Source organism: Lithobates pipiens, unplaced genomic scaffold (assembly GCF_037356315.1).
Source record: "Lithobates pipiens isolate NorthernLeopardFrog02 unplaced genomic scaffold, aLitPip1_a1.2 Scaffold_19, whole genome shotgun sequence".
Taxonomy (NCBI): Eukaryota; Metazoa; Chordata; class Amphibia; order Anura; family Ranidae; genus Lithobates; species Lithobates pipiens.
Window position 1 is genome coordinate 40,200,787 of NW_027507764.1, and position 22,619 is coordinate 40,223,405.

At 45.1% G+C, this 22,619-nt stretch overlaps 1 protein-coding gene across 1 annotated transcript in view; it reads right to left on the reverse strand.

Moving 5' to 3' along the window:
* The window catches only part of LOC143995913 (mitochondrial import inner membrane translocase subunit TIM14-like), a 35,307-nt gene that overhangs the window by 4,641 nt on the left and 8,047 nt on the right, over positions 1–22,619 (reverse strand). Inside the window, exons 3-4 of the mRNA XM_077490671.1 lie at positions 14,404–14,480; positions 6,344–6,414 (exon numbers count right to left, since the gene is read on the reverse strand). Coding sequence (XP_077346797.1) covers positions 6,344–6,414; positions 14,404–14,480 — 148 coding nt within the window. The remainder of the gene's footprint in view (positions 1–6,343; positions 6,415–14,403; positions 14,481–22,619) is intronic.

Genomic DNA, 22,619 nt, shown 5'->3' on the forward strand with positions numbered 1-22,619 from the left:
CGTGAGTACCTGTGACAGAATTAGGGTCTGGAAGAGAAGAATACACACTCTTGTGGATTTTAGTCAGACGCTGTTGCAACTGTATTACATACGTAGTTAAACTATCACATTGCAATTGCATACTTTGAGGAAAATATAAACCTAATCTAGGTGCACTTCCAAACAGTATTTCATATGGGGATAACCCGGTTTTTCCTGTTGGGGTGTACCTAATAGAGAACAAAGCTAAGGGTAGGCACTCAGGCCATGGTTTGTTCAACTCCTGCATGGCCTTTTGTATTTTCAGCTTGATTGTACCATTTACTCTTTCTACTGATCCTGAACTCTGTGGGTGGTAAGGAGTATGAAAACTTTGTTGAACCCCTAACATTGCCATCACATTTTGCATTATTTCTCCCGTGAAATGTGTCCCCCTATCTGATTCTATTGTTTCTGGGAGACCAAACCTAGGTATCAGCTCAGTAATCAGTTTCTTGGCGGTGGCTTTTGCCGTAGCTGATTTCACAGGATAACTTTCGGGCCAGCCTGAAAATAGGCAGATGCACACGAGAACAAATTCAAAGGGGCCGCTCTTAGGCATTTGTATGTAGTCAATCTGCAGTCTCTGAAAGGGATATTGGGCCCGGACCTGATGTTTACGTGGGGTTTTCACTCTCTGTCCTGGGTTATTAATCAGACAGATTTGGCATGCAGCACAGTAGTTCCTTGCAGTACTACTGAATCCAGGGGCTAGCCATCCTTGGCTTACAATCCTATACATAGAATTGGAGCTGACATGAGTGGGTAAGTGAACAGCCGCTGCCATTGCTGGGTATAGAGAAGCGGGTAGACATATTTTGTCTCCTTCTCTCCATACATTGTCAAGGCCTGGTGCAGCTCCCTCCTTAACCCAACGGTCCTTCTCAATAGCCCCTGCTTGTTCCTGTAGTTCGATTAGCTGCTGCCATGTGGTTTCGGGCATACTCACCTGTACCGTGGCTAAGGTCTCAGGGCTCACTTCCCCTAGAGCTGCCTTCTTTGCAGTTAAATCTGCAAATGCGTTTCCTTTTGCCTCAGTTGTTTTTGCGCTCGTGTGTGCCGCTATCTTCATAATGGCTACTCTTTTAACCTTTTGAAGATTGTTCAGGACTCTTTTGATTCCTTCACCATGTTTAACAGGTGTGCCTGCTGCTGTAAGGTAACCTCTAGCTTTCCATATGTGGCCATAATCATGTGCAACACCGTAGGCGTATGCGGAATCAGTGTAAACGTTCCCTTCTTGTCCCTCCAAGTGTTCTAGGGCTTTCTCTAGAGCGGTTAGTTCCGCTTCTTGTGCCGACATGTGTGCTGGTAGTGACTTTGCCTCAATTACCTGTGTGTCCGTTACCACAGCATAACCTGTGTGATATTTACCTTTGTCATCGGCAAATCTACTACCATCTATGTACAGTGTGTGTTCTGCATTTGCAATGGGTATGTCTGTGACATGTGGGAACCCCGTGGTTTCTTGTTCCATAAGTTGAAAACAATCGTGTTCATCAGATGTTATGTCCTGAAACGAAAGTGTGTCAGAATCCTGAGTATCTTGTGCTGTGTCTACACCATTATCATCATTACTCCCCCCTGTCAAATCTGTCTGTAATGGTAAAAGCTGTGCTAAGTTAAAAGAAGTGCATCGCTGAAAGGTAACATTGGGGGGTAGGAGCAAGGTGCATTGTAGACGCAGCTGCCTTGCCATTGATATGTGTTTTGGCTGGACCTGTGACAAGATGGCGTGTATGTCATGTGTGGTATGTACCACTACAGGATTGTCTAAGACAATTTCTGAGGATTTGTCAATGATAATTGACACTGCTGCAACTGCTCGTACACAGGACGGTGATCCTCTAGAGACAGGATCGAGAGCTGTCGAGAAGTATGCTACCGGCCTTTGTTTGATGTGTTGTTGTGTCAACACCCCTGTTGCGTGTCCCGTGATTTCAGCAATGTACAAATGAAATGTTTTGGTATAATCAGGGATCCCGATCGCAGGTGCCGAAATTAGTAACCTTTTTAAGGTGCTAAAAGATTCATGACCTGCTTCTGTGAGTACATAGGGTACTATTTTCAAGCAATCATATAATGGCTGCATCAGAGAACTGGCATGTGGTATCCATTGTCTACAATATGACACCATTCCCAGAAACATACGAAGTTGCTTAAAGTTGCGTGGGACATTCATCTGTCTTATGGCCTGGACTCGTTCTTCAGTGAGGTGTCGAGTACCCTGGGATATACAGTGGCCCAAAAAGACAACCTTTTTCTGACATACCTGTAACTTAGTTCTATTCACCTTGCACCCTTTTTCAGCCAGGAATTGTAACAATGAGAGAGTGGCTTTTAAACAAGTATCGTTATCCGGACAACATAACAATAGGTCATCTACATATTGCAACAATACACAAGTGTCAGGCGGTAGCCATTCTCCTAACACTGTCTGCAGGGCTTGTGAGTATAGAGTTGGCGAATGCGCCATTCCTTGCGGTAGGCGTGTCCAGGTTAGCTGACGGTTTCGAAGGCGGAACGCGAACCATGGTTGACATTCCTCCGCCAGGGGTACAGAAAAGAAAGCATTTGCCAAGTCTACAACTGTAAATGAGGAGCTATCTGATGGTATTTCTGACAGTAAGGTATGCGGGTTCGGTACTAATGGCATTATTGGGGCCAATATTTTGTTTATTGCCCTTAAGTCCTGTACCATCCTATACCTTATTGGGCCATCCCCCAATGTCTTTTTCTTAACTGGATACAATGGGGTATTGGCTGGTGATTGTATTTCTTTTAATGCTCCACTTTTAAGTAGAGCCTCCACTTGTAGTTCTATAGCTGCTTCCTGGGGCGCACTGAGTGGGTACTGTTTCTGCTGAGGGAGAACTGCTCCTGGAATCAGCTGTAGAGCAACCGGGGGTATGGGCAGAAGCCCAACGTCTGCTGGATGTGTTTCCCATAACCCTTCCGGAAGGCTAGACAGAATTTGGTCTATTTCTGGTGAGGGCGTATTGGACGGTTCTGGTTCTTCTTCCAAGCATTGTATTTTACTACAGATTTCTATACCCTCTGGGTCATCTCCTATTGCTAGGGTGACCATGCCATCTGGGTGATAAGTAATGTTCGCTCCTATTTTCTGAAGAATGTCTGCTCCTAATAAATTAGTGGGAGCTCCTCTGGAAATCAAAAAGCGTGACAAAAACATGTGATTTCCTATCTTTACTTTTAAAGGTTTAGTCAGCGGGGCATCAGTCAGGAGTCCGTCGTAACCACTTATGGGTATGGTGTCACGGGACGTCATGTGTGGAGGGACTACTGAATCAGATAACAGACTGCGTGACGCTCCTGTGTCAACCAAACAAGGAATATGTTTACCTTCCACCTTCATCAACATGTGGAGCATTTTGTTCTCTGATTCAGCTAGGACCGGGGCAAGTCATGCCGTATCGTCCCTATCGTTGCCACTCCTCTGTCTGTTGTCCCTCTCGTCTCTGTCCGTGCTTCCTTCCTGTTCGTCTTTTATCCTTTTTCTGCAATTTCTTTTTATATGTCCTACCTTGTCGCAGTAATAGCAGGTAAGAGGTCTACGGGAGGAGTTCCCTCCTTCCCTGACCCGGGCAACAGTGTTAACTCCCGGTGTCCTCCTAGGTTTAGTTTCTGTTAGATCAGCTTCGATACCTTGTGCTTTCTGTAACAGCGCTCCTCTGTCCTGTAAGGCTCTCCATTCAGGAGTACACGTCTTTAGTTTGTCACCTATTTGTGGTACTAATCCTTCCATAAACTGTCGATTGAAAGCCCTAATGGTGATGGGTAGGGCTAAATCTAGCCCTTCGTCAGCCATCATGCTTTCCATATTAAGGTAAAATTCGGTAACAGTCTGACCTGGGGCTTGTTTTATGGGCGCCGTTGAGCCCCTTTCCCGCTGTTTCTCTTGGCAAAATTCTCGTAACTGAGCAATAAACAGGGGTCTAGAATCTATATGACGAGGGTGTACTCCTGGCGGGTCCGTGGTAGGATCCCCATTCGGTCTAAGTGGGGTAAGTTTAGTCATGAATTGATTAAACATTGTCAGTGTCATTTTATGTCTACATATATCTTCCCCATCTTGCCAAGCTGCTTCATGTGTGTCCAGTAACTGTGTCACAAATCTGCAGAAGGCGGCGGGTTTTGCTACGGGATCAGGAGCATTCTGTACCAGTGCCATAAGAGTGTTAGCTGTCCAAGGTGCCCATGCCCTCAAGACAACTTGTCGAGTCACCGTAGGCGGTTCTTCCTGCCCGAAATTTGGATTATTCACTTGTATTACCCTAGTCCGACTATGGACTGGAGCTACGGGCTCTGGTCTTTGAGCGCCGCAATGCACACATTCCTGTGCCCAGTCTGGGTTCTGGGTACCGCATACTCGGCATACCCACCCCCTTCCTCTTAAGGAAGGATAAAGTTTTGGTCTTTCATTACCTGGTGTGGTGGTGTTATAAGGAGGTGGAGTATCTCCCGTATTTACCCTATCGCCGGGAGCAGAAGGAAGACTTTTGTGTCGGACCTTCATATCCCATCCACCCTTTTCCTGACAATACTCCCATCCCTCCTCTTTGGCCCTGTTGGATACCTTAATTAGACATTGTATTTGTGATACCCATCCGTTTTTCAATATCTCTCCCTGTCTGTCTTTCTTTATTTCTTCCCAACCTTCTACACTTAATCCATTTTCTCCATCCATCCCCAATTTCTTGAGAATCCTATTTGTGCCTTGTGCCTTATCCTTCCCATACAACATTGTAATTATGTCTTTAACACTATAACATTTCTGAGATTCCTCCTGGGGTTTACCCTGTGTCTGGCCCATTTTGACAGTCTTGCCTAGGTGGCGTTTGGATCACTTATTAAGTGTCTCGTTGCCTTCTCCTCCTAGGGTGCCAAAATATTAAAACTTTGTCCGGGGTATTTACTTTGAAACCGAACTACTTTATACCCCAACCAGACAATGAATGCGACTACTAATACAGCAGACACGACAATCACAATCATCACTTATAGGTGGCCAAACACATATGACTAGATCTCCGGGACTTTGTGGAGACCTTATTCCCTTCCCATTACCATGGAATCTCTCAGCATTCGTTTCTTATTCCTGCTTTATCGAGGCAGTCAGGACTTATACTTTCAACCCGTTTTTAGGCTCATGAATCAAAAAGCGTATATCAAACTTAAGTGTCGGACCCCCAAAGTACTCTTACGAGTTAAGGGCGCATTCCGTTACCCATTGGGATGATATATGTTTCAATTCACACCATACAAACAGGGCTTATCTCATTCACAACAGACAGATGACAAGTAGACAGACAAGAAACTACGGTAACATAAGCCAAAATATTAAGTTCAAGACCCGCTTACTACAGAGGTTGGTGTTTACCTGAAGAACAATTCAGACAGATCAGGTGGGCACAAATCTAAGAAGCACAGAGTTTATAAGAAAATAAAGCTTTTCTTACCTGCGCAGGATTTGTCTGTGGTTCTTGATGTGCCCGACCTCTTTGTTCCGTCCTTATGTTCGTTCGCCTCTTGTAGTTTCTTTCTGCAGGTCCCTGTTCGGCAGCGCCAGAATGTTAGGTGTGACCTCAACAAGTCACCTATTTGTCAGGTTATGTTACCGTTTCCCAATTGTTAGTTAGAGTTCTTATCTAAGCAAAGAGACACGGAGGTACTCAGTATTTCTGCTCAGAAGTCCGTGTTTAACTCTGACCCTGAGGCTTCTTTATTACATCTTTTATAGACAGAAAAAGGCAAGCATCAGCAATGTAAAAAAACAACAATTTGCAAAGAAAAGGCAATTCTCCAGGTGTTATCAGCTGATAAGACAATCTTCTGGGCGTAGACTGCTTTTTAGGGCTGATGCGGCCTCTTCTTATGCGTACGTGACTAAAGATGATGAGTCCTTATTTTACTGAGAAGGATAAAGATAGACAAGTATTTTAGTAAAGCATACTGTCAACCATTTTGTTTCCACATACCTTGATCCTTACACACTCATGTAGTGTGAGAACAGAAGACACCCGGGGATCCCATTTTTTTTTTTTTTCTCTTGTGGAAAAAGATAAAGAACTACAAATCCTGTATGAATTTCAGATGGAAAGGGACATTCTCCCCCTTCTAGACTGCATGCTATGAATGGGGCATTGAAGCCGAGGCCAAACTACTTTACTTAACATGAAAAAAACAACTGACAGAGAATGCATAACTGCAGCCGGGGCCGACCTCAACCAACCAGAACTACAGCAGCAATGCAAACCGTAATAGTAGGAGAAAAGGAAAGAAGACGATATTTAGCGGTCCTTACCTTTGTCAGGGTGGTTCAGCAGCATAATCCGTCTGTGAGCTTCTCTTATCTTTGTTATATTTGCAGTTGGGCTGCAACAAAACCAGGTCTGGGTCAACACTTCATATAAAAGACACCAAAGAAGCCAAGGTCAACATTATAAATAAGGGGAGCTCCAGCCAATCAGATCGAGCATTGGTCAGCGCAGCAAGGGGGCTTCTATAACAATACTGCATTTCGCTGTGTAACCTCCCTGGCGGTATCCCGAGCTACCATATTGTAGATGTAGAGTGTGCATTTTCTCTGTTTAACCACTTCAATACTGGGCACACCCCCCACCCCACCCCCCACCCCCTTCCTGCCCAGGCCAAATTTTCAGCTTTCAGCATTGTTACACTTTGAATGACAATTGAGCGGTCATGATACACTGTTCCCAAATTCATTTCTTATAAATCGTTGTCATACAAATAGAGCTTTCATAATCACTGCTGGGATTTTTATATTTTTTGATAAAAATAAATGAGATATATATATATATATTTTTTTATTATTATAATACCGTAATAATAATAAAAAATGAATGAATAAAAAAATAAAAAATAAATAAAAGTTTCATAGTTTATAAAATAAATATTGAAAACAGGCAATTTTACTCCTGCATTGATATGCGCAAATGAGGTAGCACTAACGGGAACTAATGAGACGGCACTGATAGACACTGATGAGTGGCACTAAAGGGCATTGATAGGTGGCACTGGTAGGCGGCAGTACCTCTCCCTGTTCGGGAAGGATGTCCCTCTGTCAGAAGCCGCCGATTGGCTTTTTTATCTCCCTCACACTGTCGGCGCGATGGAAAAAATAAAAAATAAATTAAAAAGGGAAAAGAAGGCGATTACCGATCTTCTGTTTGCATCACATGATCAGCTGTCATTGGCCGGCAGCTGATCACATGGTAAGGCGCCGGGATCACCCCCTTAATCTGTGATCAGCCGGAGTCTCATGCACGGATGGACGTCTACTGATGCCCTCCCAGCAATTAAAGCCCGCGCTGTAGCCGTTTTCTATTTTCCATTGTAAATAAGATACAGGTTTACGAGATCTGCAAATCACATTCTGTTTTTTGTAGATTTTTCACAGCAACCATTTTTTCTTTTTTTTGGTATTAAGGGAATTTGGGGCTGTAAAGAAATGTGGCTACGCATTCATTGAAAGTGTGTAGAATGCATTTTTAAATCCAACTAGTAAGTAACTGCATTTGACTTGGTATAAGACACTTGTAGTCCATGTACAGCGGCACGGATTCTGGGAGGGGGAAGGGCCAGGCAGGTATGCTACATGCACATGAGCCAAGAAGGAACAGGATGGCAGGAGCAGAAGGAAGATCTAATCAGTCTGCTGCTGCTCCTTCATTGCCCAACCACAGGCCAGCTGCAGTGAGGTGACGCGACGTGTACTGTGTAATCAGCCGGGCTGTGCTTTTTAGCAGAAATGTGCAAATCTGAAGACTGGTTGGGACAGAAATACAAAAATTATTTTCCAGGTAGAAAAGTTCCCATATCTTTTATCCGTGTCTGACCTGGAATTTTGTTTTGAATTGGAATTGTCTTCGGATTTACAAGATTCTTCTAATCTTCTGGCTGGCAGGGAAAGTGTCACAGGATACGGTAAGTGGGTCACCCTCTCCTCTCATTCCATCCCCTCCCCCACATCCAAAATACCAGCGTAGAGAGAAGGCGGCATAAACAGGCAGTGCAAACACATTGTCACTTCTACAAAGACGGATCTTTTCTACCAGAAACTACCAGAGACTTATTTAAAAGGTGAAGTTTAATCTGCTTATAATTTTGCCTCCTCGGGCTTCCCCTTTCTTCCTTATGTGAATGAAATGCTTGGAATCGCGTCATTCAGTGGCCTTAAAGGAGTTGTAAAGGCAGAAAGTTTTATATCTTAATTAGGGCTGTTACTGATTCAAATTTTCATGTTCGATTAATCGATTTTTTATTTTTATTTTTTATCGATTAATCAACTAATTTCGATTAATTATAACGCACATACAGACCCAACTACTTTTAGCTGATCTACTTGCATTGCAACTCTGCATTAGTCAGTGGTAAATGTGGTATACACTATATACAATCACCCGACACTAGTTAGTTTCCACAATCCATGACTTAACTTCACAGTCCACACAAATACGTTTTAAATTCAAACTGTAGCGCTGACGTAAGTCATTTTTTTTTTCCACAGTAGCGTGAAAATCCCTCCTCCTCCGGGTCTAACTAATCACTCTCACCTTATGGCATGGACCCCTGTGCAAACAGGTGGTCATGCATGCGGGTATCAAAAGGGTTAACACGGACCATAAACTTATCTCACGTCTCCTTAGATCTCAGCAAGGACGCCGGGTCATGGGTAGAAAGAAAAGATCGAAGTGCTCACCGCTTAAGTATAAGATTTCATTTTTGTGTTCAAACACAAACTACTCACATAAAGATGATAAAAACACGGCATGTAAAGTCGACAATTGTCTTAGTTCCGTAGGGCAGCAGCGGGTGACGTCATGCGTAGCTCCTCCCCCGTATGCGCTACGTTCAATCACAACTTGAACGTCACTGGACTCCTCCCCCCTTCCCTTCATTAACAGACGGAGGCACTTGGGGAAGGGGGGAGGAGTCCAGTGATGTCGATGTCCGTGACGTCACCGGATCTCCGACGGAGAGATGAGTACTGATCAAAAGAATTTTGATTGATCAAAAAAAATGAATCGATTAAATAGAGGAATTAATCTTTAATTTCCACAGCCCTAATCTTAATTCATTCTATGCATCAAGATAAAAAAAAAACCTTCTCTGTGTAGCAGTCTTCCACGGAACCCCTCCCCCCGGGTGTCAGTCAAAATCGGTCAGCCAATCAGGGGAGAAAGAGGGAGGGGCCAGGTTGAAGCTCTGGGTCTGAATGGATATACTGAGCCCTGACTCAGCTCGGGTGCCCTCATAAAAAGCTGCTGGGTGAGGGGCACTCACCAGAGGGAGGGGCCAGGAGCAGCAAAGTGGGAGCCCAGAAGAGGAGGATCTGGGTGCCCTGTGCAAATCCAACTGCATAGAGGAGGTAAGTATAACACATTTGTTATTTCTTTTTTTAAAAGGATCCTTTACAAATCACTTTAAAGTGGTTATAAAGGCAAAATTATTATTATTTTTTTTTTTAACCTTAATGAATTCTATGCATTAAGGTAAAAAACCTCCCTCCTATACTTTCCTGAGCCCCATCTCGATCCAGCCATGTGCACAAAAGCAACGGCTCTCCCGGGTCTCTCTCGCTTTCTTTCCCTATTGGCTCACACAGGAGCATGTGTCAATCACAGTCAGTGAGCCAATGAAGAGAGAGCCGGGGGCTGGGCGGAGCCATGCTCTGTGTGTGAATGGACAATGTCCATTCACAGCAGTGAGCCTGCTCGAGTGCCCCCTACAGCAAAAGGGTTCCTATTGGGGGCAGGGGGCTTGGGGGGGAAGAGGAGCCAGAACTGCCGGCGGGGTACCCAAGAAGTGTAGGATTGGGGCTGCTCTGTGCAAAACGATTGCACAGAGCAGGCAAGTATAACACGTTTTGGGGGTGTGACCTGCAGAGTATGTAGATGGTCGTGTGCCTAGCTAGCTCAGCTGGTGATCCTGTCTATTCTCCTGCTGGCACCGCCATACCTTTTCGTGTCCGATATCCCGGTCCCAAATATAATTTTTTTCTATTTTTTGCAAATATAATTTTTATTAAACACCACTCAAGGGAGGAATCCCGACAATAAAGTCAATGCAGAAGTACGTACAAAGCACCTGTACAACATAAAAATAATACAAGCAGTATCTCATGGCCAGGAATTCACATCAAACTTCAATTAAACCTGGATAATGCGCAAGGCCACGCAATACCCCATCGTAACTACTCCTGACCAAGACGGGAGCCTCCCTTCCATTTTACACATTCTCTTCAGGGGAGGGGGGGGAGGTGCATCAGCCAGGGCAAAGGTTATCCCAGGTAACCAACCCCAGGTTAAATGGGTCAAAGCAGAAAAAAGGCCACTACGGAGGTTCAAAACTTTGATAGTGTTATCACGCGCTTCCCTGTCAGGTATAAAACCGACTTGATCTAAGTTGATTAGGGACTGGCGGTGGCGGGCTAGCCGTGTTGACAGAATTTTGGTGAATAGTTTTAAGTCCGTGTTCAACAGAGAGATGGGTCTATAACTCCCGCACACGGAAGGGTCCTTACCCTCCTTGGGGAATAAAGATATATGGGCATTTAGCATATCCCTGGAGAAGACTGCTTCTGCACCAATGGCGTTAAAAAATGTCACCATACATGGACCTAGAATGGGGAGCAGTGTCTTATAGTATTGAGTGGTGTAACCGTCCGGACCCGGGGCTTTCCCTGGCTTCATGGCACTAATTGCAGTCTGGAGTTCCACTAAAGTTATCGGTGCTTCAAGTTCATCCCTGATGTCCGTAGGGAGAGAGGGCATCCGTGAGGATGCTACATAAGCATCAACGCCAGTTTGGGAAGGACTTTCGTGTGGGAGGTTATATCATTTGTTGTAGTAGTCACTGAATACCGTCGAGATTTGTTTCGGCAGGGTAACCCTCTGGCCGTTGGGGCCTGCAATATGAGGAATGTAGGCTGCCTGTTTTTGTTCCTGAATTGTTCTAGCTAGCGATTTCCCTCACTTGCCTCCCAATTCATATGCAAGTTGTCGACTACGTTGTACTGCTGCCTTAGCCCTGTAGTGTAGCAGGTCTGTAATCTGTTTGCGTATTGTCCCCAGTTCTGATTCCAGGGTCTGGGAGGGGGCGTGTTTGTGGGGTGCCTCCAATGAGGATAGAGCGTTCAGGAGTTTGGAAAGTTTTTCGGACCTTTCTTTTTTTATACGTTCCCCTGTGGCTGATTAACCACTTGCAGACCGGACCATTTTGCTGGTCAAAGACCAGACTACTTTTTGCGATTCGGCACTGCGTCGTTTTAACTGACAATTGCGCGGTCATGCGACATGGCTCCCAAACAAAATTGACGTCCTTTTTTTCCCACAAATAGAGCTTTCTTTTGGTGGTATTTGATCACCTCTGCGATTTTTATTTTTTGCGCTATAAACAAAAATAGAGCGACAATTTTGAAAAAAAACGCATTATTTTTTACTTTTTGTTATAATAAATATCCCCCAAAAATATATAAAAAAACATTTTTTTCCCTCAGTTTAGGCCGATACGTATTCTTCTACATATTTTTGGTAAAAAAAATCGCAATAAGCGATTATTGATTGGTTTGCGCAAAAGTTATAGCGTTTACAAAATAGGGATAGTTTTATAGCATTTTTATTAATAATTTTTTATTATTTTTTTTTTTACTAGTAATGGCGGCGATCTGCAATTTTTATTGTGACTGCGACATTGTGGGGGACCCATCGGACATTTTTGGGACCATTGTCATTTATACAGTAATCACTGCTATATAAATGCAGTGATTCCTGTGTAAATGACACTGGCAGTGAAAGGGTTAACCAGTGGGTGGCAGTGTAGGGGTTAAGTGTTCCTAGGGGTGTGTTACTAACTGTGGGGGGGTTGGGCTTTCATTTAGTGTACACTGATCTCTGCTCCAATCACATGGAGCAGAGATCAGCATCACTAGTTGCTAGGCAGAATGGAGAAATGTTGTTTATACAGCATTTCCTCCATTCGGCCGCTCCGTGAGACGATCGTGGGGATGCTCGAGGCCGGACCGGACTCACGGGGGTCCCGACCAGCGCGGGAGCGCGCCGCCGCCGGCGCGCTCCCGATGGCAGGGCGGCATCGAATATTGGACGTACCTGTACGCCAATATGCCTGCCCGTGCCATTCTGTCGACGTACATCGTCGTGCGCTGGTCGGGAAGTGGTTAAGAGACCCTTAATAACAGCCTTATGCGCTTCCCAGGGCGATCCCGGATCGCAGTCTCCTTAAAATATAATTCAAGCATTTTGCTCACTTCCGTTAGTATTTCAGGTGACTGGAGGAGACTCTCATTCAGCCGCCTGAACTGCGAGTGGATCGCCGATCTCCCAGTGAGTGTGTATGTAAGGTAGATGGGGGCATGGTCCGACCATGTAATGTGTCCAATAGAGGAGTCTATCACCGCGTGCAGTTGGTTGTGGGGTATCAAGAAAAAAAATCAATTCTGGTGTAAAGTTTATGGGTGTTTGAGTAAAAGGTGTAGTCTCGTTCACCAGAGTGCTGCAACCGCCAAACGTCTATTAGTTGGGCTTTGTGGAGGGACTGAGCCACCCGCTTTCTGTGGGCTATGGGGACCGATTTACAGTACATCAGTGCCCATCCATGCCACCTATCAGTGCCCCATCAGCGAAGGAAACTTACCCATTTACCAGGTTTTGTAAATGAAAGAAGTGATCAAATACCACCAAAAGAAAGCTCTAGTTGTGGGAACAAAATGCTAAAAATGTATTTTGGGTACAGTGTAGCATGACCGTGCAATTGTCATTCAAAGTGCGACAGCGCTGAAAGCTGAAAATTGGTCTGGGCAGGAAGGTGTCCAAGTACCCACTGGTATTGAAGTGGTTAACCGCTTCCCGACGATATATACATCGGCAGAAGGGAATGTACAGGCAGAATCATGTACCCTGCCTGTAGGTTGCCCTTTAAGAGGCGGGGGGGCGTGCCCGCGGGAAGCTCCGTGAGTCGGGTCGCGGGTCCTGTGGACATCGATCGCCATGGGGATACTTGCGATCGCCTCACGGAGAGGAAGAACGGGGAGATGCTTGTTTACTTTATCATCTCCCCATTCCGCCTAGCAACAGTATCACTGATCTCTGCTCCCTGTGATTGGAGCAGAGATCAGTGACATGTCAGAAACAAGCCCCCCCCCCCCCCCAGTTAACAGGCCCCAGGACACACTTAACCCCTACACTGCCACCTAGTGGTTAACCCCTTCACTACCAGTGTCATTTGCACAGCAATCAGTAGTATAGCACCGATTGCTGTATAAATGACAATAGTCCAAAAAATTTGTCAAAAATGTCCAATGTGTCCGCCATAACGTCGCCGCCATTTAAAAAAAAAAAAAAATTAATAAAGAATACCATAAAACTATCCCCTACTTTGTAAACGCTATAACTTTTGCGCAAACCAATCAATAAATCGCTTATTGCGTTTTTTTTTACCAAAAATATGTAGAATACGTATCGGCCTAAACTGAGGGAAACAAAATTGTCTTTTTTTATATATTTTTGGGGAATATTTATTATAGCAAAAAGTAAAAAATAATGCGTTTTTTTCAAAATTGTCACTCGTTTTTTTGTTTATAGCGCAAAAAATAAAAACCGCAGAGGGGATCAAATAACACTAAAATAAATCTCTATTTGTGGGGAAAAAAGGACACCAATTTTGTTTGGGTACAACGTCGCACGAGAGCACAATTGTCAGTTAAAGCGACGCAGTGCCAAATCGCAAAAAGTGCTCTGGTCAGGAATGGGGTAAATTCTTCAGGGGCTGAAGTGGTTAAAGAAAAAGGCAGCAACCCTATTAGGAACGCCGCTGTATTTAGCACTCCCAAAACACCCCTGTCCATTGGAAGTGCCACAACACGGGAGCTTTTAACCCTTTCTTTGGGGTAAAAAGCTCCCCATTAACTGCCGAAAAGCGCCGCTTAAACACTGGTAAAGCACCGCCAAAATGAGCAGTGCTTTATTGCGAACACGCCCCAGTGCGAAAGGGGTGAAGAAATCTGTGGTTACTAAATGTTTTTTAAAATATATGAAGACTTACAATCAATGTAGTAGTCGGTGCTACTACAAAGATTGCCTTGATATTCCAGTCCCTGCCTGGGTTCTATACAAGCAGCCGCAACCCCAATGTACATTGACCACAAGGGGTTGCTCACTGGGCGCTATCGCCATTATAGAATGCTTTGTGTTCTTTGAAAAGAACACAAAGCAATCTCCTGTTGATGGAAGAAAAAAAAAACTAAAAAAAAAAAAAAAAAAAAAAACCACACACTTAGAATTCGATCATTTGTATTTATTCATGATGTGGCTCTTCGCCCCTTACCTGACTCCCAACACCAGGGCAGCTTCCCTTCTAGTCATTTTGGGTTCAAACCCACCTTTGTAATAACCGGCAAATGCCTAAAAGGAAAAAAAATAAAAATATTTTTTATTATATACTGTAATATTTGGGGGTTATTTTAGCTTAAAGGTAGAGCTTACCAGTGAGCTGGATCCACACCAGATGTCGTTTAAGGGCTCGTAGGCCCACTTTTATTAAAGAAAGAAAAGTCAGATAACAAAATAGTTGCCCACACAGGGGTTTCAGCTTTCCACAGCAGTAATGTATGTAGAACCAAAAATACCAAGCCACCTGGCTCTCTTTAGCAGCACTGCTGCTCAGACTTCTGCTGCAGCCCTCTTGGCTCTTTAACAGAGTTCCTGTACACCCAGTACCTCAGCACTCTTTAACAGCTTCTCTTTCAGCCCACAAGCTTGGACCCTCTGTCTGCTCTGACAGACCGACCTGTGCAGACATGCACACTTCTTCTCCCTTACACGCCTGGACTCCTCGGGAGGGTGGAGCCCAGAACCATGGTGTTGGCTTTGTTTTAAGCCCAAGACCCACCTGTGCAATCATCCAGTCAGACTGCTGGCTGTTCCCAAAACCCGGTCCCAGGATTGGAGATTCCGAACTACCACATATCCCCCCCCTTTGTTTCGACCCAGAGGGCGGAACACCCAAGTTACTTTTGGCACCTCTGTGCCAGATACCATTTACAGAAGTACCCTCCTGTCCAACCTCGCTTCTCCTAACGGGGAACTCCACCCAATGCCTCCTTTGGTGTCTCCCTCTAAGCCTTACTGTCACTCTGCTATGAGCTTTGATGCAACCTTCCCAACTTTTCTTCCGAGTGCATTTCCATAAGCACTTCCTCTCCTGAAATCTTAACGGGTACCCGTTGGTCTTCCTACCAACCCTTCTGCCTCCACGCTTCAGGTTCCCAGGTTTCCCCAAAACTCTCTCAGCAGTACTGTTCTGAGACTGTAGGGGGCCTATTTCTATAGTGTTAAGAACGGAAACCCACCTCTTATTTCTGGTACCTGACTCAGCAGTCACTAACTGATTACCAGGTTTACCTGTACCTTTGGACACCACATTATCATGTACCATTAACACATTATTTGGTTCATCATTGACAGACATATTCAAACCAACATTAGACCTCTCAATGTTACACATGTCACCAATGCCTTTTTTTCCAACATTTGCTAGGGTAGAGTCCACAGAGGGCACACATACTGGAGGGCCGCCATCACCCACAGGAACCTCACAGGACGCCACCTCCCCTGGGTTCACCCACTCTGCAGGCAGCTGTCCTATCACTTGACCTGTTCTGATGCCATCTGTATTTTTATCCACCAGAACAGGCAAGCTCTGGTCTGATCCACATACAATTTTTATCACACTCCTTGTCCATTCCCCTGTCCCGGGGACCTTATTAGGTTTGTCACCTAAACCAACCACTGGACTGGGGACCCCAGTCTTTTTAACCACCTTTGTTTGAGCCCTGGTCAGGATCTCTGCTGCTTTCAGGTCCACACATGGCCCTTCCACCTCATGTGGTTTTTCTACTGGTGCAGTATACGCGCCCTTCACCAACTGACCAGCACCACACTGGACCATAGCAGCAGAAATGCTTCCCATCTGGCTGTTAGGAGGTGTAACCACAGACATTTTAGGCTTATTTTCAACTTCTCCAAAGTATGTCTCAAATAATTCTTCTGGAGCTAATCTAGCAGCATACGTAGCGGCAACCTTTAACAAAAGTAGCAAATTTAGGAATAAACCATTCCTGTCCTGTATTGCTTTGCTCTGTACAGTCTGCCATAAAGTGCTCCACCTAGTGGTACTCCGCAGTACCAGCCCATCAGACTGTGGAGGAGACACACTAGTATAGATTGGCTGTACATCCCAAAGTTCAAGCATCTCTTTTAATGCTTCAGTTATAAACCAGGCCCTTGACTCCAGACCTAAGTCCTTCCTGGGGTCTTTCATGACACTATGGCTGCAGAGAGACCCACTTGCTGAGACTTGAAAAGTTGCGACGGTTAACGGAACCTCCTCCCAGCTGGGAGGTAAACACAGCCTGGTGCTCCACCAGAGCGCTGCCAGGTGCTGGACTTATACACAACTTCTCAGGCTCAGCATCAGTGAACTGCTCCAGAACATTACTAGTGACAACGTCACGTTGACACTCCATGCCAACCTCAGTTTTGTTGATCACGGACAATGTCTCTGCTGTGCCCTTATTTGGTTCATCCTGCTCACCAGGGTTAACCCCTGCAGCAGCCACCGCGCCCTCAGGTACAAGCTGTTCTGTAGCCCCTCCTGCTGGCCCAGCAGAAACCGTGTCCACCTTATCTTTGTGCATAAAAGCCTTATCTATCAGGGAGATAAGATTTTTTCTCCAACTATCCCAATCTGTTGTATGTGCGCTCCCTTCTGCGGTATTCCTCAGCACCGATCCATCTGCCCAAGGAGACACATAAGAACAGACTGGCTCAGCTGCAGACTTATTACACCAGTCATTGTAAATCATGTCAGACTGTGGTAGCACAGGTTGCAATACACCATATTCACCACCTTGCTCAGCTTGCATTTCATAAGCCTCACACACCTTTGCATTTTTCACAGGTTGCGTTAATCCACCATTTACCTCCACATTTTTAGTACTAGCAGTTTGCACCAACACATTACCATTACACGGTACAGTTCCATTCTGTCCCACCAGAGTGACATCGCAGTTGTCCAGGGCAACCTCTGACTCCAATACATGAAGTTCCCTGGGGATTCCAGTGGACAACTGTGCCGGCTTACCACCAGTTGCTACAGGCAACGGCCCATTTTTGATAACCCCAGGTTCTTTCAGAGCAAAAGTTTTCCCAACAGCAGCAAACTTTTCATTAACAGTAACACTTATAGCATTTTTAGCATTTGTAGGCTGTCCTAGCCCATGGTCAACTTGAGCCTGATAGTCATTAGACACAACACTTTTAGACATCAACACAGGTTCTATTTGGACTTTAACCCTTGCATTCCCACTATATAGGGAAAAGTCATTCTCAAGTGCACATTCAGTGGCCCCACTAACTGGGGTCACTCTCACATCATCATGGACAGTCTCGTAACCAGTCCTTTTATACATGAAATCAGCAGTTCCAGCCATCATTTCATTAAAGACAGTCTTACCCACCGCAGTAGTTGGGGTCACCATCTTCATTTGAGTACGTCGTCTTATGCACCAGTCCTCTGCTGCACTTTTACTGGCCAACTCCTCCTGGTGGCCATGGGATGAAACTACAGCAGGCATCTCCCACCGTTTAGCACCCCCTGCAGGCACCACAGGAAACTTCTTGTTGCTAGGGGTCACTGCAAACATATTTTCACCGGAATCTGGGCCTACAGACAAAACTTTCTCAGCAACATTATCTCCAGCCGTATTCCACAACCTAGGGCAAGAAAACATGCCATGCCCCAGCTGGCCACATTCCAGGCATGTTACTGGACGACTTTTTCCCAAAGCGATTCTCTCCTGGTGATTCCCAGCTGGCCGGAATGCACAGGCCTCTTTGTGGGGACGCTGAACCAAACCTCTACTGCAGCTCCTTTCAGGCATAAATTTCACTCCGGTTGCCATGGGAGACCGCACTCTCCCAGCAGAACTTTGCTGGCTCTCTCCATCATAATAAACTGGCTCCTCCTTAAGCCACTTTCCACGATCCTTATTAGACATAGCCCATGGTACAGAGACAGCCCGACTGGCTTCTTTTGCGTTGCTATGGGCAACCACTCTCATCCTCAGCCTTTGATCAGCCTCTCTCCTTGCATATCGCATGGGCTTCTCTCTGCTGGATCCCATCTCATGCTGTGACACATTCACATCTTTCACATTAGCCGTTTTAACTGCATCAGCTTTGCCAGGGGCAACAACAGCCCTCTTCCAGTTATGGACATCCAGCGGCTTTCCCCTTGCACTGAGGGTTGGCTTCCTTTCCTCTGTAGCTTGGTCCAGTGCTGCTAAATGCCGCTTGCACCAATCCACTGCAGATTCAAATGCTGGTGGACTCTCCATAATAGCAGTCACCTGTGCACTCATTGCACCAGGGTTGCTAGGGACAACCCCAGCCCTTTTTCTCCTGGATACACTCTGATCAGGTATGTATGGGGCTCGTTTGGGTGGTAACAACCCCTCCAACCACAGAGCTCTGTCTCTCATTTAAAGCAAGTTGCTTTTCTCTTCATGCAAGCTTTCCTCACCTGCACATTGCACACACTGATTGTGCTGTCTCATGCACACAAACACAGTTCATAGCAAGAGAAAAAAAAAAAAAATTTGACTTTTCATTCACAGGTACACCACCTGCAACACGCAATGCCTTTTGCCTGGCTGCACTTCCACACACAGCCAATAGTTCCTGACTTGAACTTACTGTAGAGCAAGGACCCGGATTCCACCGTCTTCTGCCCGCATTCGAACACCACTTGTAATATTTGGGGGTTATTTTAGCTTAAAGGTAGAGCTTACCAGTGAGCTGGATCCACACCAGATGTCGTTTAAGGGCTTGTAGGCCCACTTTTATTAAAGAAAGAAAAGTCAGATAACAAAATAGTTGCCCACACAGGGGTTTCAGCTTTCCACAGCAGTAATGTATGTAGAACCAAAAATACCAAGCCACCTGGCTCTCTTTAGCAGCACTGCTGCTCAGACTTCTGCTGCAGCCCTCTTGGCTCTTTAACAGAGTTCCTGTACACCCAGTACCTCAGCACTCTTTAACAGCTTCTCTTTCAGCCCACAAGCTTGGACCCTCTGTCTACTCTGACAGACCGACCTGTGCAGACATGCACACTTCTTCTCCCTTACACGCCTGGACTCTTCGGGAGGGTGGAGCCCAGAACCATGGTGTTGGCTTTGTTTTAAGCCCAAGACCCACCTGTGCAATCATCCAGTCAGACTGCTGGCTGTTCCCAAAACCCGGTCCCAGGATTGGAGATTCCGAACTACCACAATACACACACACATATATTTATATATTATTATTATTATTATTATTTATTTTTTTTACACTTGAAGGAACCTATACAGACTGACACCACACGATTGCGTCTCATCTTGCTGGACGTCAAATGGCGCCCAGTCAGGATAACAACGACTTTCCGGCCATCATTTTGCTATATGGTGGGCAGGAAGTGGTTAAAGTGATTTTAAAGTCTCCTTTTTTTTTTGGTTAAAAATAACAAACATGTTATACTTATCTGCTGTGTGTAATGGTTTTGCATAGAGCAGCCCCGATCCTCTTCTTCTCAGGTCCCTCTTTGCTGCTTCTGGCCCCTCCCTCCTGTTCAGTGCCCCCTGTCAGAAACCATGAATCAGACTGAGACGGAAGCGCAGTTAAAAATCACACTTGTTTATTAATAATAATAATAATAATAATAATAATAATAGTAAAAGGGTAAACAAAGCAATGTAGTCAAATCATAGCCAAAGTTTTTAGGTAACCGGAACGGATAGTCAGACAAGCCAGGACGTCGGGAAGCCAGATGTCAGCATACTTCAGGACAGGCCAGAAAATCAGGAAACTGGAGAATCAGCGTAGTAGTGGAACAGCAAACAGGATCAGGAATCAGAAGGGACGTCAGCCAAGGGAGTCTTCAACAGGTACACAGAAGAAAGTCTCTGGATGTGTTGACCAAGGCGAAGGCAGAGAGGAACTTAACTGAACAGCTTAAGTAACAAGCAGGACTGTTGAATAGGATATCATCATCAAGTGAATCACTGCGGAAAAGATTGAAGCTGGCAATTAACAGACAGCTGAGCGGCCTGCTCTAAGCCCAGCCCTGACACCCCCACAGCAAGCAGCTTGCTATGGGGACACCTGAGCCGAGCCACAGCTTCCTGTGTCCATTCAGACACGGAGCCATAGCCTGGCCCCGCCCCCTCTCCTTATTGGCTCAATGAAGTCGACTGACAGCCATTTCAGGAGGGAGAGTCTCGGGCAGTCAAGACAGTCCTGCAACATCGCTGGACAGAGATGGTGTTCAGGGTAAGTATTAGGGGGGCTGAGGGGAGCTGCTGCACACATAGAATATAGAACGATTTAAAATAAAAAACCTTCTGACTTTACAACTCCTCCAATTGACACACACAGGTCCCAGAAGGCAGCAAATTGGAAGGAGGAGGGGGGCGATGCAGATGGAGAAATTAGGTACCATGCCTAGGACGGAAGTACTACACAAAAAGTAAAAAACAAATATATATATATATATATATATATATATATATATATATATATAGCGCCTTTTGTTTAGGACAGGGGTGTATTTTTGTCTGGAACTCCGCTTTAAGTCACATCTGAAATGCCAAGGCGCCATTGCAAGGTGTATATAAAATAGGTACACAAAAAACCTAGTCAGTCATCGCAAGGTGCCAGGAAATGTACAAAATAATTCAAAGTATGGTATAGATTAGTGGTCTCCAAACTGCAACCCAAGGGGCAGATGTGGTCCTCTGCTTACCTTTATCTGGCTCTTGGGGCACCATTTCACCAACTGACACCCACGATGGAGCACTGCTCCACCTACTAACACCATCAATGAGGCACTATCCTTCTCATAGATATCAACAATGGGGCACTATTCTTCTCATCGATATCAACGAGGGGAATATTCGTCTCATCGATATCAACAATGGGGCACTATTCCTTCCACCAAAACCAATGATGGGGCACGGATGCCAGAGAATTTTCTACTTCCACTGGCCACCGTCCGCCCGCCACCCCCCAAACCCTCCCAAAGCCTGAAAGGCAGTAAATTGTCCCCCCCCCCCCCCCCCCGGTATAGATTATGCAGTTATAGGTAAGAAGCAAAATGCGTAACAGTTTGAGAACAATTCCTGAGAGAGTCCTCCTCGTTCTCGGAAGGAACTAACACATTCCGCTCTAGACATCGCTTTCATTTAAAGACGGAGTGCAAAATGCACCGGAACACAGAAAAAGTAGCGCAAGCAGTACCCTTTCAGATCGCACTGCACCAAACCGCCATTAACAATTAATTGGCACCCGCATGGAACGTACTTTTTCTGCACCAAGATTTGGTGTGAACGGGCCCTTTGATGGCAAAACGTAAAGCAGAACTTTACTCAAAAAGTAGAGATGCACCAAAATAAAGAATATAAAAAGGTAAAAGAAAAAAGGTGCCTATAAAAGCAGGTGATTTTGCCACGATTTTACTGTGCTTAGGGTGCATTTTTAGGTCATGCGACTCAAAAACATAAACACAGGTGCGTTATTGCTGCATTTTCAATGCATTTCCACTAGAGATGCACCGAAAATTTGGGTCGCCGAAACATATCAACCGAAAATGGTGTTATCCGCATTTTGTCGATAAAAGAAAAAGGTGGCAATGATGGAGCAGAAAACACACTGCGATTTTAACTGCAATTTTACTGTGCTTTATGGTGTGTTTTTCATGTCATGTAACAGGTGCGTTCTTGCTGTGTTTTTAATGCATTTCAACGGGGAGGTGTGTGTGTTTTTTTTTTTTTTTTTTTAAAGGGGTTGTAAACCCTCAAGGTTTTTTAAAACCACCTGTGCTGCCCTCTGAGCCCCCCCCCCCCTTTACTTACCTGAACCAGGAATGTCCAGCTACAGGGACGAGCACACCCGCTCCAGCCGCAGTCTTGGGTCCTGACTGGATAGATTGATAGCAGCGCAGCCATTGGCTCCCGCTGCTGTCAATCAAATCCAATAATTGGAGCTGGGGGGCAGGGCTGAGTCCTGCTGTCTGTGTCAATAAACGCATGTGTGCATGAAAAAACGAACAGACCAGGGGCAATTTCGAAGACTATCAATGGCAATTTCAGAGATTATACAGGGGGAGAATATCTATAATTAGACACCCATATATCTTCACTACCAGGATGTTAATGAACAAAAATGTCTTGAAAATAAACCCACAAACCCAAACAGTAAATAAACCCCTATATTGCCCTAAATAACGGGTAATACTACAAATGCCACAAGAGAGACAATCTAACACTCATACACATAACAATCATATTTTTTCTCCCTCCCCCCCCTTTTCTCATTTGCACATTTTTCTCCCTTTTTCCTTTTTACTTCTTACTCTCCTTTCTTTCTCTATTATTTTCTTTTTAAGGAAATTCTCTAGGTCTTTACAACCAGAATTAGAGAGACGTCGCACTGGGGCAATACTTTTCG